This window comes from Eumetopias jubatus, unplaced genomic scaffold, assembly GCF_037043125.1.
Source record: "Eumetopias jubatus isolate StellerSeaLion01/CBP00866 unplaced genomic scaffold, mEumJub1_p1.0 scaffold_7, whole genome shotgun sequence".
NCBI classification, from domain to species: domain Eukaryota; kingdom Metazoa; phylum Chordata; class Mammalia; order Carnivora; family Otariidae; genus Eumetopias; species Eumetopias jubatus.
This window is the reverse complement of record NW_028274813.1, coordinates 51,108,520-51,127,971: the sequence shown is the minus strand read 5'-3', so window position 1 is coordinate 51,127,971 and position 19,452 is coordinate 51,108,520. Positions and strand designations below refer to the sequence as shown.

The 19,452-nt window shown below is 34.8% G+C and overlaps 1 protein-coding gene across 1 annotated transcript in view; it reads right to left on the bottom strand.

Annotated features, from left to right (window-relative positions):
- Positions 1–19,452, bottom strand: part of MDGA2 (MAM domain containing glycosylphosphatidylinositol anchor 2) — a 793,866-nt gene that overhangs the window by 199,965 nt on the left and 574,449 nt on the right. Inside the window, exon 7 of the mRNA XM_028097835.2 lies at positions 15,487–15,816. Within this exon, the coding sequence (XP_027953636.1) occupies positions 15,487–15,816 (330 nt within the window). The remainder of the gene's footprint in view (positions 1–15,486; positions 15,817–19,452) is intronic.

The window sequence follows — 19,452 nt, the reverse complement described above, 5'->3', positions numbered from 1 at the left end:
TCATATACATAAAATATTGAGCACAAGGTCTGGCATCTAGTAAATACTCAATATATGTGAATTATTATGTTTTTTTATCATTGCCTTTTATTGGTGTGATATCAATGACTGTATTTTATTGTTATACATATATTTCTAAATTGAAGGCAAAGGTCTTGCTTTATTTATACCCATGACATCTCAAGTATTGAACATGGGTACATCCAGGGCCAAAGAAATATTTTGTTATGTTATATGATATGATATGATATGATATATATGTGTATATATATATATATATACATATACATACACACATATGTATAAATAAACCTTACATTGCCATTGTCAGTTGTTTGGGAGATATATATATATATATATATATGCATTTCTTTTGTTCTTTTTCTGGAAAAGATCAAGACCATTGGATATATATTCATTTCAGATGAGAATAGTATTTGAAGAAGATAGCATTTTAGAAAGGACAGGAATGAACTTTTTAAAAATCTGAATAGAGGTCTCTCCCACTGACATCCAAGGAAAGAAGATCGCAAATTTCTTTCATTAGACACAATAATTTGATCCGTGTGTTTGGATATTATCCTAAAATGGCACATAATACAGATATCCCAGCTCTCAATCTGCTTCTATGAAGTAAAGAGGTTTAGACATTCCGAAATACATCTATTCCTCCCTTATGAGGATGACAAAATGTCAGTGCTGTCCATTTTCACAAAGGTCAGGGTGTTGCCATGAAAACCACAGACTGGTAAGTAAAAAGGAGCTGTCTGATCACGTTAATTATGTGATTGCTTTCCTGTGGATGAAGGAATTCTAAATTAAAAAGATGATAAGCTATAAATTATGTATCAAATGCATTTTATGAAAGCATAGCAAAAGAAAGATGCTTTAAAGCAATCCACAATTTATTTTACTTTCCTGAGCAACTGTTGCTCACAGTGGTAAACTCTTCAATGCAGAATGGCTAGAAAAATCAATTTGCTTCTATAATAAAAAGGCCATTTGTCTACTTGTAGAATCCATGTGACATTGTTAGGCCCCTTATAAATGATCACTCTGGACAATGCCTGTGGTTTACTCCCTAATTACTCCCTAATTACACCACTGATTGTGTATCACTGAATATGCCTTATCCTGTAGAAATAGACACTACTGCCATTTTAATAAACATTTTGACATAAAATGAAGCTGGCTCTTTCACGCTTTGTCAAGAGCAAAATGAAACAATCAGTGAACACAATGTTCCATCAACAGATCAAGGCCACATGTTCTTTAGGGCAAATGAGGTTTAATTAACAGATCTGTTAGTAGGTAACTAACTGGTCAATTAAAAAATAGGAAGAGGGTTTTTTTTTTATAACACATGAATACTTTATTAACAAATACTCTACCAATGCATGATTGCATTTTATGGTCCCTTCTGCCAGTCTGTAGAAGTATAGAATGATACAATAAAAATATGAGCCTAATTTTTAAAAAAACATAAAAACTCATATAATGCCATTGATTGGAATGATACATAACTCATTCTGAGCGAATATGTGAGTGTGAACAGAGTTTAATAGCATTTTATTAATATGGTTTTACATTGCATTTTATTCCTAAGCAAGGATATTTCTGCTTAAATGTCAACTAAATATATTTTGTTTACAAGTATTATTTAGACAGACTTGGTGAAAGTGGACTTCTTATGTTTCCTTTATAGTGGACTGTAATTCATACTAAACGCATTTTAGATGCAGACATTTGAACTGCCTGTCATTTTATTATTTCTACTTCACGTATTTAAATTACCAGTATATTTCATGTTGTACATAGCACCTTTCTTTAAAGTGCAATGTTAAAAAAATAAAGAAGATAGCAGGAAAGGAAAAATGAAGGGAGGGAAATCAGAGGGGGAGATGAACCATGAGAGACTATGGACTCTGAGAAACAAACTGAGGGTTCTAGAGGGGAGGGGGTGGGGGGATGGGTTAGCCTAGTGATGGGTATTAAGAGGGCATGTTCTGCATGGGACACTGGGTGTTATACGCAAACAATGAATCATGGAACACTACATCAAAAACTAATGATGTAAAAAAAAAACTAATGATGTAATGTATGGTGATTAACATAATAAAATAAAATTAAAAAAACAAAGTGCAATGATATGCTTCACATTTCACGTCTTTTTAATCTAGTCATCACTCAGAGAACATGTCTAAAATTTGGGAAGTTCTGACGTATTTGCCTGTCAGGCATTTGAGGGCAGCCCAGTGTCCTTAGTTCTGTGGTGTCCCTGCAAACGCTGTCACGTCCCCTTTTTCTAATGCTTTCATCCTGATCCTAAGCTATTGCTTAGGCTGACTTCCACCCAACAGGTCTTCCTAGGCCCTAATTGCTTAGTCAAAGATGTATTTGAAAGGCAGACACAATACGATTTGAGAATTGTGAGATGAATTCACTCATCAAAAAATACCTTTCTCGCAGTTTATCTCAGGAGCCTGAAATCTCATTACGCATACTTCATTCCATTGAGAGGCTGTGTGTTTTCTATAAAGGACCTGGGTTCTACAGTCAGAAATGACCTATGTTCAACACCTTACTACGCTTCTTAGAAACTCTGAGGCCTACTAGTTACTTATGCTTTCTAAAGCTCAAGTTTCTCATCTGCAAAATGAGTATATTCACAGTAGTACCTACTTCAAATGGTGTTCTGAGGATTCAGTGAAGTTCTCATTTTTAAAGTGTTTAGCCCAGGGGCGCCTGGTGGCTCAGTTGGTTAAGTGTTTGACTTTGTCTCAGGTTATGATCTCAGGGTCCTGGCGTCGAGCCCAGAGAGGACCCCCCACATCAAGCCTTGCATGGAGCTCCCCGCTCAGGAGGGAGTCTGCTTGTCCCTCTCCCTCTGCCCCTGGCCCTGCTTGTGCTCTCTCTCTCTCAAATAAATAAAATCTTAAAAAAAAAAAAAGTGTTTAGCCCAGCAACTGGAATATAAAAAGCACTCCAAACATCTTAGATTTTTGTGTTTTTTTTTTTTTTTTTTGTAAGTAGGTATTCAATGTTATGTGCTCTGTAATTTACTTTGAATCTTCAGCATACGGTAAAGCTTTGTTTCTTAAATTTTGTGTGGTTAGATAACGTGTTGTTACTTTTGAGGCTGCATGCTGACATCCATGCTTTCTCTGTGATTTTGTTATGCTGTAATAAAATTAAAAATAAATGCTTCACCATAAACAATGTGATCTATGTTTGTGTGCTGTAAGTTTTAATGTATATCCTAGGGTTACCATTAATATTTAAACTATGCCACTCAGACCCCAGATGTGGTTAAGTAGTATTTTGAAGACTCAAACCCTGGGTGCACCCTTCTCAGGAAGATAGGATAAGTATAATTATGTTGAGCTGCACGAGAGGATTTTTAACATAGCATAACATTGGAAGTGGTTTCTTTGGTGAAATGAATACTCTTCAAGCTATGTGCCTTGGTTGGAATAGGGTGAGGCCTCACTCCGCTTTTGTGACTGGAATATAAGACTGGTAAATGGGACCTAACATCCTAACACTCCTTGGAGTGGTGTTCTCAGAGTAGGGGAGAATGTTGTGTTCTATCATTGACAGAGGGCGTGGTCACATGATCCAACTAAAATGTTACCTGAATCCCTCTGGAATATTTTAAGACCTGCCTTTAATGATTCTTTCATGCAAAACCCTTGTCAAAGAGTATAACTGAATTCAGAATCACTGAGAAGTATCCATTTATGATATTATAACATTGTACAGCATGCTGCAAGCCTTATACTGGATTTTGAATCTGAGATTGTAAGCTTAAATCAGAATGTGGCTCTAGGAAATAAGCAAGTACCTTTGGGGCCCATTTCCCTCTCTATAAAATGAAAAGTATTAGGTAATCGAGAAGTGTCTTCAATATTTAGAAACTATGCCAGTAAATCAGACATTTAGAAATATTTTAAAAATGTTTTACAAAGTAGGTGTCTGGGGACCTGCCCCAATAATCTTTTATTTTAAAAATAGATATTAATAATTCATAAATATCCCCAAATTACATCACCAAAATTCCAGTTGTAATGATTTTCTAAATTTATTTAATCTCTTTCCTAACTTCACTGATATGTCACAATGAAGGATGAGAAATTGATTATGAAAATTAATGGGGTCCTTTTACTAATAAAATATATTCGTTTGTAAGCATATTCTTTAGGGAAAGTTCTTCGCACTAATGGTAATTCTAATTTCTATTTTGGAGCTCTTGAAAGAAATAGCTTTGATGTAAAACATTCTAAACTGTAAAATGAAACCCACATACTACAAACAAAATTAAATCACTAAAATAATTGTTCTAGCTGATGCCAAAAGATTTAGGATTCTAGAGCTTCTGCTCCACAAGAGCAAAAGGGTGAGCAAACTATTAAGTCTATGGATCTAGTCTCCATGGCTATTTTTATTCATTTTTCTGTTCCTCAGCTGATAATGGTAAATTGGTAGTGTCATCTACAAACATAAAGTTCCGAAGTGTGATCATAATTACAAAAATAGTACATATAATGTTACTTCCCACAATTCTCTTCTCCTATAGGCAAAAGATCCAGAGTGAGTTTTGGTAGTATAGCTTTAAATAATATATCCTAATTTATATTCCACCCTTAAATAAAAATTTGATGGAGACATTTATTGTTCATCAGTTAATGACTATATTGTCATAAGTCTTTCTTTAACTGTAGTAAATTATTGATAGTTATAGTTTTAAATGCAAATTATAGGGGCGCCTGGGTGGCTCAGTTGGTTAAGCGACTGCCTTCGGCTCAGGTCATGATCCTGGAGTCCCGGGATCGAGTCCCACATCGGGCTCCCTGCTCGGCGGGGAGTCTGCTTCTCCCTCTGACCCTCTTCCCTCTCGTGCTCTCTTTCTACCATTCTCGCTCTCTCTCAATAAATAAATAAAAATCTTTATAAAAAATAAATGCAAATTATGAAATTAACTAATGGTGTTCAGTCCTCATTAGATTAGAGAAACTTATATTTAGTGATTTAAAATTCAATAGTTCCAATGTCCCCATTGTTTGCATTTTAAAAGGATGAAGAGTATTGGAAGCATAGGTTGGGTATTCTTTCGTATGTCTCACTGACTTGTTCTCATCTTAATGTAATTCAGGAATTTCAAAAAGTGTTTATCCTCGTCAAATAAAGAAAATACTCAACACATAGAATAGTAATTATACAATAGCTATTAACTCTGTTAAACTATAACCTGTAAGGTAGAAACTTTGTTTTGATTTTTGGGGGAAAGAAGGGCATTTTAAGATGAATAATTGGAGGAAAACTATGAATCCAATGTTATTTCCATAATTACAGAGATTTAATTTTATGTGAGAAAATTCTAATTACAAACACGATTAATGTTTATTGAACTATTTTAGAAAATAGGACATTAATTTAATGCAGCAAATCTTTGCATTTATGTCCTCCCAAAAAAATAAATAGCAGAAACACTGATACAATTCATGCTTCTCAAAACAACTTATAACTTACTAAGAAGGCCAACTAAAACCATTTCAAATATTCCCTATCACTCCTTTAAATGATCTTATTGCAAAGAGAATTAGTGTAAATGTTACTTTCTACAAATCTCTCTCTCTCTCCCCCTCCATTCCACCCTTCCTCTCTCCCTCCCTCAATCCACAATCCTTTCACTTGAAGGAAAATAATAGTTGCTTCCATTATCAAAATCCATGCATCATTATTAAAGTAGCTGGGACAACTATAATCTTTCACAAGCCTCTTCATGCTGATGAAGAGGTATTAAATGCCCTAAAGATGCTGCAAATACATACGTCTTCCCCTGGATATTCCCTTGTTCCACACAAACTGAGGAGCTCTTTTCCCTTGATTTCCATTGACCACTCTTTTTCTCATTTTCTTCATCGTTTTTGCTTTTTTCCAACATTTCCTTGGGTATCTTTTATCTTTGCTTTATAATCTCTCCTTGGGTAAGATCATCTCCTTCTAATTAATGCAACTGCTTGTGAAATCCATGTTTTACTCATGACCTTTCTCCTGGTCATCAAACTTGATTTTTTAATTGGTCACCAGAAACACAAGGATGTCTTACCAGCCCCTCAGCTATAAATAGTCCCAAATCAATTTGCCCTCTTAAATCTCTCCCACAACCAAAGATCTTTCACTCAGAACATGGCATTACCATATTCTAAACAACTTGGTTATAACATTTTGGAATCACAAAAGCACAATATACTTTGGAAGGGATAGAAGAACTTATAGAAGCAAATAGTTTTCCACTATGTGTGTTTAATACCATTTGCACATATATGTGTGTGAATTTGGGTCAGAATCTTTACCCTAATATAATCTTACATAGAAGTCCTAATATAAGAGAGATATAGGCTTAGCTCTGAATGAAGTTGAAAAAAAAAAAAAAAGCAGGGGGTAAACTCTCTCTGGTTATTTACTGTCCCTCTGCAGTGCAGTAGCCCTTGAAAATATTTCTCCCAAATCCCTAGTTGTCATTAGAACACCACTTAAAAACCACTTACCCAGTTGATCCCTTTATTCTACCAATGAAAAATTTTGAGTTGCAGACAGACCTAAGGTCATAAAGCTATTAAGTGGTAAAAATGGGTCTAGCCCTAAGTCCATGGCCCTAAGTCCATGAGCTCTGGACATGCTCATAACATACACTGCCTGAGGTCAGTCAGGCTCTCTTACACTGACTGGAGACCATTGGCCACTGACTAACCTGCCTTAACGGGAGAGGTTATGAGTGCTCCTCAGTGCCTCATCTGATTCCTATCAATCTCTTCAGCTGAATAAATAGTCCTCCCCTCATCCCTCCAATCTGTACTTTTTTTTTAAATGTTCCTTTTTTCCATTCTTTTTCCTCAAACTCTTCCTTAAAAATATTCCCAAGCTATAATGGAGAGATAAGGAATCTAAGATGCAAAGAGGCTTCCTGACTCCTCAGATGACATTCCTGAGTGAAGCTCCTTCTTTTTCTATTACCTAAGCCTTCTGTTATCTTTCCTTATCTCAGGACACATCGACAGAGGATTGCCTATCCCCATCCCCACTGCCTTATCACTTCCTAATAAAATTTTTCTGTGCTCTCTCTCTCTCACATTATCTCTAAATGAAACTGTTTCATTTCTCCACCATTCCTTCTCTGTCTCTTTTTGGAACTCTGAAGATTCATCCAATGACTAGGCCCCCAAACACCAATCTGATCATACTGCCCCCTTGATAAAATTCTTCCATCATTCTTGATTGAGTGAATGAGATCTAATTATATTCATTTTCTTCTAAGATCTAGTGACATATAATCCTTATTTTTAATCTAGCTCAGATGCCACCTGCTCCTGTTATTAAAGTTTTTCAAGTGTATTTCCACTAGGATATCAAATCAATTGTGAATGAGATCCTAACCATTTGTATTTCTTCCTATATCTCCTTTCCTATAGTGGTTGTTGAATAAAACTTTTTTGGATTGAATGTGCGCTATGTTTCATGAATTAATCCCAGAATTGCAGGTTGACAGCTATACTTAATTTCTCTTTGCCCTATTAGGACACTTGACTTTATTCCTGCTTACACTGTCAGTTGACCTTGCCTCTCAAATTTAAATTTCCAAGCCTCCATCTTCCTCCACCCAGGGCAGTTTCTTTAGGCTGAGAAACTGTGAAATAAAGGTCAGATATACCAGATGGAAGGGAAAAATACTGATGATGAGCCATAAATACTGTGTACATTCCTTGTGGTGGTGTTCCTATTTCCACTAAGAAAACTTCAGAAATTTCAGGAGGTTTCTGTAAAGGTCTTTGCCTTAATTTTGTGTAATTTAGCAATTTCTCTCTTAGGTCATTCATCACATTTTAATATGGTACTTGGTAAGCCTTATGAAGGTACCTTCAACCTTAAAAATATTCAAGCTTGGGTTTTTGACTATTTGAATGGTTGTTGTCAAAGACAACACAGAATTAAACATAAGTCCAAATGCTACAATCTCTATTAATGCTACCTGAAACTAAATGACAATAATAAGAGGGAATGCAAATAATAATATTTGATATGGACAACTGATATTTTCTTAAACTTACTTAAGAGTGAGTATAAACATCTTCAGAAAACTTTGCTATTTCTACTACTTTTATTATCTTAAACATACAATCTAAATAAAAGCCATAGTAGTTATACGAACACAGATTTACAAACACAGATTCCAGACAAGTTCCCTAGCCACTCCTAACACTTCTAGATTGTTGCATTTACATGTCTCCTTTGCAGAAAACCTGCATCAGCCACTGAACAGTGCAAGATTCACATAAGTGAGAAGAAATAATTCCAAATTATTAAATAATTTTTAAAATGAAAACTTTTAATTTAAAGAGTAAAACTTACTTTCAAATAAGCAATGTTAAGCATAAAATATTCTTCTTTTTAAAATTTACTATACCTAAATATGAATTCTATAGCCATGCCCACCATACAGGCTACCAGTAAGACCATCCTTCACTGAAAGCACAGATGAAAGGAATTAGGTATCTCTATGAGTATGCATAGCCCAATATTTCCTAAGGAACGTTCTGTGTATGAGGTGATTAAAAACAGTATGTTGCAGTTCAGTGTCTCTCTCAGAAATTCACGAAGTACAACAGCAAGTTTAGGCTCTAAGTACCACAGTAAAGATATATGCTAGCCACATTTAGTTCCAGTCCCAACGCTGTAAGAGAAGAGAACAGTCAATGAGAAGAAATTGGGAAAGGCTGTAGAAGAGCTAATTCACTGTTTTTTAAAGCAACAGTCTCCCTACTGACACACTGCTCAGAATGCAATGCTTCTTTCTGGCCCATATCAAGGACAGATATAATATCCCTTCCAATAAGCACCAGAGTCAACTGAGAGAGGAAGCTTCAGCACTGAGAGTAAATTTAGTCTGTAAAAACCAGTCCTGCCTGAGGCCAGTGTGAAAAGTAGCCAATCAGCCATTCAGAAAAAAGGAAACTGACTCCATAATCAGGAGACTCTGAAGTTCAGAGTGTGCCTCATTTTTTTAAAGTTATGTTTTTTTCATTGTCTCCTCATCCATTCAAAGAAAAATTTTTTTAAAAGGTAGACATGGATGGAACTAGAGGGTATTATGCTAAGCAAAATAAGTCAATCAGAGAAAGAGATGTATCATGTGATCTCACTGATATGAGGAATTCTTAATCCCAGGAAACAAACTGAGGTTGCTGGAGTGTTGGGGGGTGGGAGGGATGGGGTGGCTGGGTGATGGACACTGGGGAGGGTATGTGCTATGGTGAGTGCTATGAATTGTGTAAGACTGATGAATCACAGACCTGTACCTCTGAAACAAATAATACATTATATGTTAAAAAAAAAAAAAGTAGGAAGGGAAAAATGAAGGGGGGGGAAATCGGAGGGGGAGACGAACCATGAGAGACTATGGACTCTAGAAACAAACTGAGGGTTTTAGAGGGAGGGTCATGGGGAGATGGGTTAGCCTGCTGATGGGTATTAAGCAGGGCACGTATTGAATGGAGCACTGGGTGTTATACACAAACAATGAATCATGGAACGCTACATCAAAAACTAATGATGTAATGTATGGTGATTAACATAACATAATAAAATTAAATTAAAAAAAAGAACTATATTGAAAGTTAGTCACCCAGCCCAGAGATGGAGGGGGGTGGGAGGGATGGGGTGGCTCGGTGACGGATTTTGGGGAGAGTATATACTATGGTGAGTGCTGTGTCTTGTGTGAGACTGATGAATCACAGATCTGTACCCCTGAAACAAATACTACATTATATATTAATTAAAAAATTAAAAAGAAATAAAATGTAGAAACAGATACAAGATAGGTGGAAGAGTTCACAAGCAGAATAGAATGGCAGCAGAAAATATTGTATGTTAGGAATGAGACTTGAGCAATTTCAAGTAATCTCAGGAGACCCTGATGTATAATTCTAGAACTCGGACCACTCTAGCAGACAACGATCAGCTTAACAAGGGACTCAATAAGATATACAAATGAATGAGTAATAGAGAAAGACTGAGATTCTCTGTCAATCGATAGAAAATATATTAGTGGTTGTATATACGAATAACAGTTATTTGTGGGTTTAACTGAGTTTCCTAATATGTCCACAGAGTTCAGTTTTGTTATTATTTTAATTCTTAATAGAGTTCCAAAATCTAGGTTAGAGATTAGCACACCATGGCCTGTGGACAAACTATGGCCCACCCCCTAATTTTGTAAATAAAGTTTTATTGGAATATAGCCATGCTCATTCATTTTATTGTCTGTGGCAGCTTTCCCACTGTAACAGCAGAGTAGAATAGTAGCAACAGAAACCACATAGCCTACAAAGCCGAAAATATTTACTATCTGGCCCTTTACAGAAAAAGATGGCTGGCCTCTGTTCTTCACCATTAATTTAGACGTTATGGATTGAACTTCATAATTTTGGAGTCAAGGAAGAAAATGCTTTTTTCTGGGTCCAGTAGTTTAGGAAGCAATTACATAACTTTTGACTGCATGGAAGCTTCCTCTGATCAAAGCACTGTCAGATCTTACATGTGTGGGTCTTACTTACGGCTTCCTGTTACATAAAAGGATCTATCATTCACCTATAGTCATTCTACAGAACTTCAGTAGAATTTCAGGAGTTGCTATTCTTCCTTAACTGGAAAAGGGCAAAGAGCAAATCAGTGAATTAGACTTAAATCATTTTTCTTTTGCCTTCCAGCTCATTAACTATTCTTATTAGTTGTGTACCATCTCCCTATGTTATCAAGAACTTTTATTTCACTGATATGAATACTTGTACAGACATTTGTTAATCATCACAATTATAGTAACCAGTCAGGTACTCAGCAGCAAAGCTAAAATTTCAAACTGCTTTTCTCAATTGGTCACCTCTGTGCACCTATGCTTATGTTGTTGCCTCTGGTTTAATTCCCTAAGTCTAGTTCAATATTCTGCATACAAAATGCTCCTGTATTCTAACAACCAAGGAAAAAAATAATCAGATCTGTATTGAGTCTTCTGCTCTATTTGCCCACCAGATGTCTCACCTTGGGAATTCCACCCAGTCTCACAGTTTATATTTTTGAGCATGATGCAGACGCTTCCAAGTTTCCTATAAACCTCTAAGTTTGTCAGGTCATGCAGAGGAGAACATGCAAGCTAACAAGTACGTAAAGACTTTGCCACAGAACAACACTGGAGGAAGCAATGGAATATTTTTCAGCAAACCTTCTGAAAATTAAATATCTACAATAACAATTATATTTGTTCAAATGAATAACAATCAGGTGAAAATAATTTAAGGGTTGATTTTAAGTGTTGCTGAAATTTTAAGCTTAAATTCACATACATTTTTCAGCGTGGAAGATTTTCATTTAACAAAATTGAATTGTAACAATGAGATTTTCAGTAGATTTATTTTTAACTGATAAGTTACTGTAAATTAATTAGTTAATTCCATTAATATAACTTGCTTATATTAATATCAATTGACATGAATCCTATAGTAAAAGCAGAACATGAAGAATCATGTAATATCCCTGGGACTTTCTTCATCCTGTAGATTTTGCCAACTGTCCCCTCCCTCCACTGTCTCTATCACAATGCTACTTCCATCAAGATTTAACTCAAATGTCATTTTCCTCTGAAACTTTCCTCGGCCAATATTGAAGAAGACATCCCCAATTACTACAGAAGTCTGATCAAATTTCAGTACAGCTTCCTTCCCACTATATACTGGGCCTAATTTCTATGTCATCTGATAACTTAGGTAGCAAAGTCCTAATGAGTAAGGCCCATTTGTCCATCATCATATGACATGGAACCAGAAACAGAGCAATAATGCAGTAGAAGAATCTGCCAGAAACATGGATTTTGAATCAACAAAACAAATACTTACAATAAAATAATTTGAATGTTTACAGAGTTAGGAGAAAAAAAAAGCTAATGTTGAATTAATGTGGAAATAAGATATAATCTATCATCACATATCATAGTTTGTATTATTCAACCAAATGTATGAGACAAACTCCAAAATACATGTAGCCTTTCTCTTCAGTATTTCTAAAATCAAATCATTATGTTTTAAAAATACTAATAATTCTGTAAACTAGGATTTACCTGGATTTACTCAGGATTACCTTCCTGAGATATTTTATATTTCAGTTTTAAAAGTCCTCAAAAGTATATCTAGAGATGTGGCTGTCATTTAAAAAAAAAAAGGTTTTCTAACTGTATTAGGCATAAGTGCCTTATGGGGCCTCACTCTCATCTTAATAAATTTCTTATATGTCTCTTAAACATCGGAGCAACTAGGATTCAATGTAAGATTTTGTATGACAAACAAAAGGTTTAGGATTTTTTTTTTTTTTAAGTTTAGGATGTCACCCTAAATAGCATACATTTAACATATAGAAAATGTCTAACACATAAGAAAATTACTGACCACTTGGTCAATCCCAAATTCCCTAAAATAGTACTAATAGAACTAGCAAAATCCAGAATCTAAGAGGTCCCCATATATTTACTTATATCTTAACAGTAGTTTCTTTCTCTTTGACTTTACTCGTCCAATCTGTGGGAATTTCCTCTGAATCCTCTTGTGTGGTTCACAGAATTAATGGAGTCCAAGATTTTCCTCCATGTTATAGTCTGTTCATTCTCACTGTTCAAACTCTACCCCCAGGAATATCTCTGTATTTCATATTAAAGCACTGCTTTAAGTGTAGTCTTCTACTATGTGAGGATGAAAATAATTTTTTCAATACCAGTTGGATCACACAATCTCAGATCTATAAATCTTTATATCATAATCTGGTATTCCATTCTACTGTAATCAAAACAGAACATCAAAGCTAGATTTGGCATAAAGATAAAATATGTGATTGCCTTCAGTGACTCATCCTTTAGGTTAAACATCTTCTCTAGGCCTTTCTATCGGAATAAAATCCCCTGCTCAGACCACCAGTCCCATGACCATGCCACCTATGCAGACTCACTTGGAAGGGTCCTGCGCTTAAATTAATGCTTTGATGTTGCCATCATGAAATTCTTAGCAAGGTATGAACAAGGGGTCTGCTTCATATTTTCACTGGATACCACAAATGATGGAGCCATTCCTGTCCTTAAGAGTGATAACATCTTAAATTACAGTATAAATTGGTATGCTGAACAACTTTTCTTAAAGTCAGTAGGGAATTACAAGAGTAGGAAGAGAGATGCCAAATGCCTAGGTTTCAGAGGGAATAGGAGGAAAGAAAACCTAGAAAGGAAAGTTATGTGAATAAATTAGCTCATTTCTTTATTTAATCATTACCTTTGTGTACCTTCAAAGTACCATGTATTGTTCCAATGCAGAGATTACAACAATGAGCAATACTGACAAAGACCCGGGCTTTAGGGAGCTTCCACTCCAAGGAGCAGACAGATAATAACCAGGTTTGTCTAAGATGGGTGGGGGGCAGCAAAGGGGAGTGTTTTGAAAGAGGACTTCATATTATCTCTTTTATCTCTAGTGTTGCTACTTTTGGTAACCAGATAGAATAATAATCATTTAAGAAACTTTACTTATTACAAGTAAACTTTTATTACTAAGAGGCATTTCTCGAATATATTCTGCTTTTCTGATCATCTTTTGGCATTTTTCTTTTAGGATTTTTAGAAAGTTCATGAATCAAGGCTAATTATCTTCTCTGCCATTTACAGTACAGTTTGAAGTGGGTAACGTAAGTCGTATATTAACTAATTTTGTAGATATATAATGCTCCTTTCTTCTGTCCATTCTATGCTTCCTCTTTCGTCTAAGTTTAATGTTGTATGAACCGTGCTATCATCAGACAAGCCTGTTTCGAAAGCAGCCTGAATTTTTTGGATCTGGGTTTGTGTCACTGGTTCTGAAAACAACAGCAATGACAAGGAAACAAAAACATGCAAACAAGCAAACAAATAAAGCAATGCTCATAATTCTGGAAAATCGTCTCTCACACATAAGGACAGATAATCCTGGATCTTACAAAATTGTTGTCACTCTGACAGGAGATACCACTGTGGGATATCACCTAGCACACTAATGTAGGCAATCAATGGATACTTGTGGACTGAATGAAAAATTCAATGAATGATGACCAAGCACATCAAGAGCTTTCTATTAGATATCCTAAAATAAGTCCATCACCTGGTGCTAGCACTGATTTGGAAATGAAGGTTAGATAATAGTTATTAGTCAAATAATAATAATAATTATTATTATTATTTTTCCTAGAAAGGGATTTCTGTCCAAACACAAGTAACTCTCATCACTCTAACCTCCTTTTGCATTAATGGTAGCTGATAAAAATGGACTATCTTTTAGAAATAATACAGAATGTGAAAAGTAAGCACATTTGGTCAGCCTGAAGAATGGACCTATATCCCTTAAGGAGTAAAATCAATCCAGCATGCACTGCAACTTAGAATCATGAGAAGATACAAAATCACAGGTCAATCTGTTATTGGACGAAAGTCAAAATGCCACCTGACTGGAAAGGAAAAGCCGTTTAAATGTTCTCAAAACAGTATGTCTGCTGGCTACATGTGTGCTCTATGTTTTCAACACATATTATTCACCCTCGAATTATATAAAAATCCTAAATTGAAATTCAGTCTGGTAACAAGCTGGCAAAACAAATAAAGCTATTTTGGTGTTGTCTGGATGCACACTGATTGCAGCTCACAGAATCACAGGCTTTAAAACACCCTAAGAGGTAAGCTAGCATGTCCTCCCATGCCATAATCCTGTAATTTACCTCATCTATACATTTCATTTAGAGAAAATGGATAACATTTTTCATTTCTAACTTTAAAAGAAGGAATTTCACTCCAATATATTTTTTTTATTTAATCATTCTCATTGTGAAGAGACTGAGATTCTTCAGAAAGTTATTTCTGATTACAAGTTTAACACCTTTATTGCTGGTTTTCATTGGTGGAAAATACACTTCTTATAAATCTGTATTTTTTCCTTAGGATTAAATATTTTGTTTAACATTTCCAAAATTTGTCTTAGCTCTTTAGGCATTTGTTGTTTAACTTTATTAATTAATATAATTTTAGAGTCTATAGAGGTTTCCTAGTTAATTAAAAAAAACTGTTGTTATTTAATCTGGAAGCCAATACCTATCATAGTCAATGTTACTACTTTAATTTTCAGTATTTCTATAAAATCTCATGTAACTCTAAATCAAAGTAGAAATCACAAAAATAGAAATCTCATGTAAATCTAAATCAAAATAAAAATATCACTTTTAACGTGATATTTATTGGGCATTCAGAATGTTAGATTTTGGTTTTAGGAAACTTAAAGAATAAGAATGGCCTTAGCCTGGCTGAAGACCTTTGTTTGCTAAACATGAAGAAGTCATTCCGAGCGTGAACATCTTCTGCATCACAAACATGCTTCTTACCTGTGCTGCTGGATATATTAACATCAATACTGATATCAGATATTCCTCCTCCCTTCAGAGATGCTACACATGTGTATGTCCCAAAATCTGTGAACTTTAAATCAATGATGTCCAAGTTTGTCGTTCCCGGGGAGACATCCGGATCAGTCTGTGTAATAACCATCCGTTCAGAACTTCTTAACGGGCGACCATTTTTAAACCAACTAAATGTTAACTCCTCAGAAGGAACAGCTTCTACTTGGCAAGATATTTTCACCTCACGCCCAATCTGGATGTTGTCATCTTTGTGATAAGGATCTGGTGTGATCCAAAATCGTCCTTTTTTTAATGCTAAAACATAAAAATTCCATACGTAGTTAGTGTTACTTCCATAATGTTAAGGATTCATTCACTTAGGTAATCATCTCTGAGCTGAAACAAAGTAAAACAAAAGGAAATAAAATGTATATATGTTTCTTTGTTATTTCCAAGTAGGGTGCATGTCAATAAACCTCATTCAAATAATCTGGAAATATCTGAATACCTAAGTCACTTAGAGACTCCAAACAGTGATTTTTATAAATTGGGTAATATCTTCCAGTGACATAAAAGATGCTTTAAGTCTATATGTGATACTTAAACATTGTTGCCATTGAATTTTGAACAAATGATGCAACTTGTTTATATAACATCAAGTATTAGAGTTAAAAGTAATAATATGGATCATTAAGCCCAATTTGATATCTATGCCATCCCTTAATGATGGCACAATTTTTCAGACAACTCAAATATTGCACAAATGTCAGTTTAAAGAAAATACTTCTACAATTTTATCTACATGCTGACCAAAACTAGTTTGGTAAGAATTGAGTCAGTTCACATTCATAATGCATTTTCATAGACTGAAATAATTTGAATTGAAAAAGAAAATTGTTTTCAAAACATTTGCTGTGACTGTTCTATTCCACTATACATAGATGTTTCCAGTTGAAACTGTTTGCTGGCTCTCTCGTGCAGATGGCCAGAGGAACCTCTCGGCAGATGGTTTGGAAAACATGCTGTGTCTGTATCCTAACAGTGCTTTCTGGGTGCAAGGTCCGTACTGTTCTCACAGCCTGGGTCAGCAGTGATGACTACCAGAGGCTTCTGGAGAAGCATCTACTGGTCTCCTAAGGGTACCAGTTCTGAACTTTGAGTGATACCGTGGGATTCAATAAACAATAGGGTTTGTTCCTTTTCCTGGCAGTGATTCATAGACACACATTCTTCTCCTTACTAATATCCTATTCATTTCCCTTTCCCTTCATATCACTTTATGTCCTTATGGGACAATATGTAGCATACGTGTGGCAACATAATTATTAGAATAAAATACTGACCATTCACTTTTACCGTCAAACCATATATAAATGACACTAGCAAAAATGACGTGAATTTAGAAGGCCCATGGATAGTGGAGGCCTTCTAACTGCATTCTGGGTAACCTTTGCTGAGTTTAACCTGATTTTCCTTAGTTCATTCCATTAAGGCCAGGAAATACCATGGAAATCTATAGAACTATGTAAGAATGCACCAGAGCTTAATACAGTTTTAATCTTAAAAATTTTTGCTTTTAATTTTTTTTTGCTCATCAGCCCCAAATATTTTCATCTGCTTTTTTGTTTGCATTTTAGTGAGGAGAGATAAATGAATATCAAAAATGATATTTATATCTTTCTTTTCATTCAAGAAAAATTTACAGGGCTCCTGTTCATGACTAGGTACTAGATAAGGCCCTTATTACACACGATGAACAAAGTAGATATAACCCTTACCCTCATATATTGGTACAGCCAATTGTGTACTCATCGATTACAGTCCAGTTTACCCATCCAACATTTATGATACCCATGTCTAGAAAAACCACACTCTACATAGTATATATTAGAAGTGTGAAGAAATTTGATTGTCAGAGAATCCTTTAAAATATTGTTTAGAAGGGGTGCCTGGCTGGCTCAGTTGGTGGAGCATGAGACTCTTGATCTCAGAGTTGTGACTTCTAGCCCCACATTGCATGTAGAGATTACTTAAAAATCTTAAAAAATATATTGTTTAGAAAAGGTGTGAAGCTTCAATCTTAATGAAAACACCAAAAAACAAATATTTAAATCACATTCTCCTATTGTTATTTGTTACATTTTTCCACAATAAAATGCAATTTATGAACCTAATTTATTCCTAACCATGTCTTTATTAGTACATGACTGTAAGATGAAATTAGGAGAAATTATGTCATTCTAATATCCAGTGCCATACATTTATATTTTTATTGGCACTGAAATAAGACTTTGTATCTAGGATGATAAATGTGCTGAAAATGCCTAATATTGGTATATTATATTTGGTATATAATATTGTGCACATGTAATTCAGATGATTAAATTTCTGTAGCACATTGCACACATGTAATTCAAATGCAATTGTTTAAGATTTTATTTATTTACTTGAGAGAGAGAGAGCATGTGAGAGAGTGAGCACAAGCTGGGGGAGAGGCAGAAGCAGACTCCCTGCTGAACAGAGAGCCTGATGTGGGGTTCCATCCAGGACCCTGAGATCATGACCTGAGCCAAAGGCAGATGCTTAACTGACTGAGTCACCCAGTCAGCCCTGCAATTAAAATTCTATAACACAAAGTAAACCATATCATATAATATTTTTTCTTTTTTTTTTAACAGTCCTAAAAAAATAGTATGTCAAGGAGCAGTTACTTTTGCTAGCACCATAATACTCAAATGAGTTTCCTCTTACTTTCCCATTTCTATTTCTATAGAAAAATGATATGCCTAAATAAAAATTTTAAAGAGACAATTCTTAATTTTCAAAGTTTAAATGTATATATTAATTTATTAATAGCTTCATATGGAGGTACAGTTAGAATAAATTTCATTCCAAAATTATGTCAGTGTCCATACATAAACAAAAATTCTGATGTTTCAGTGACTACCATTTATTTACTAGGCAGATACTATTGTTTAGCTCTGTTCCCTGCATAATAACATATTAAACTGATACTGCTATTGAGAGAACTGAAAACTCATTAGATTAGATAGACTTAACAAAAACAATCCAAAACCTCAGATTTAAAAAAAAACAACATAAAATCCCAATATATATTACGTGTTAAAAACTGCTTTATTCATGGAAAATAACTTTTAAAATCCAAAGTAAAAAAAATTTAAAGATTATAAATCTAATGATTAATAAATAAAATTCAATATGATATACAACTATATTTTTTATAAAAAGCAATATAATCAAGTGGGCTTTTAAAATGAAGTCATTGCTACAAATATTTTTCTCAGTATCAGACCACTCTATAACTTGGCCAGTGTCAATAGCATCGGTCTTCCAAATGACAGATTCTAAAAAAGGAAAAGAGGGACAAGTCAGTCTGGCAAGTGTGCTAAAGTTAAGGAACATCAGAATAAGTAGCATGGATCATTTGACTGGAGAGCCATCTCACTGAGCTTGTTTTATGTTACCCTATAACAGAATACCTACTTTCGCATACAGAACAGAAATGTTCTAAGGAAAAAGAAATCCCGCGTTTGTGTGTGTGCGCACGCGCATGTGCGTGCGTGCACGTCACCATCTCTAGTAAGTGCGGACAGTTAAATTTATTTGATTTTCTAACTTCGGCTCCTCAGAAAACTAAAAGCGTGGCTCTGTAAACTAAGCACAGGTACATTAAGATCATGAAACCTAATTCTAGTTTTTCATTTCTATGTGGTCCAACATAGAAAATCTAATTTTTATGGGTCAAGTGCATCATTTATAAAAATAAGAGGTGATAGTATTAGGCTCCCTCTGAGACCCATTGTGAAAAACAGCTTATTAGCAATAGTGTAGAGCTTTGAAAATATAAAGTGTTTAATATAGTTAATCAACTGGGAAGCAGGTTTCTTCATTTATAATTAAACACTCTCTTTTTCAGCGAACAATTTACAG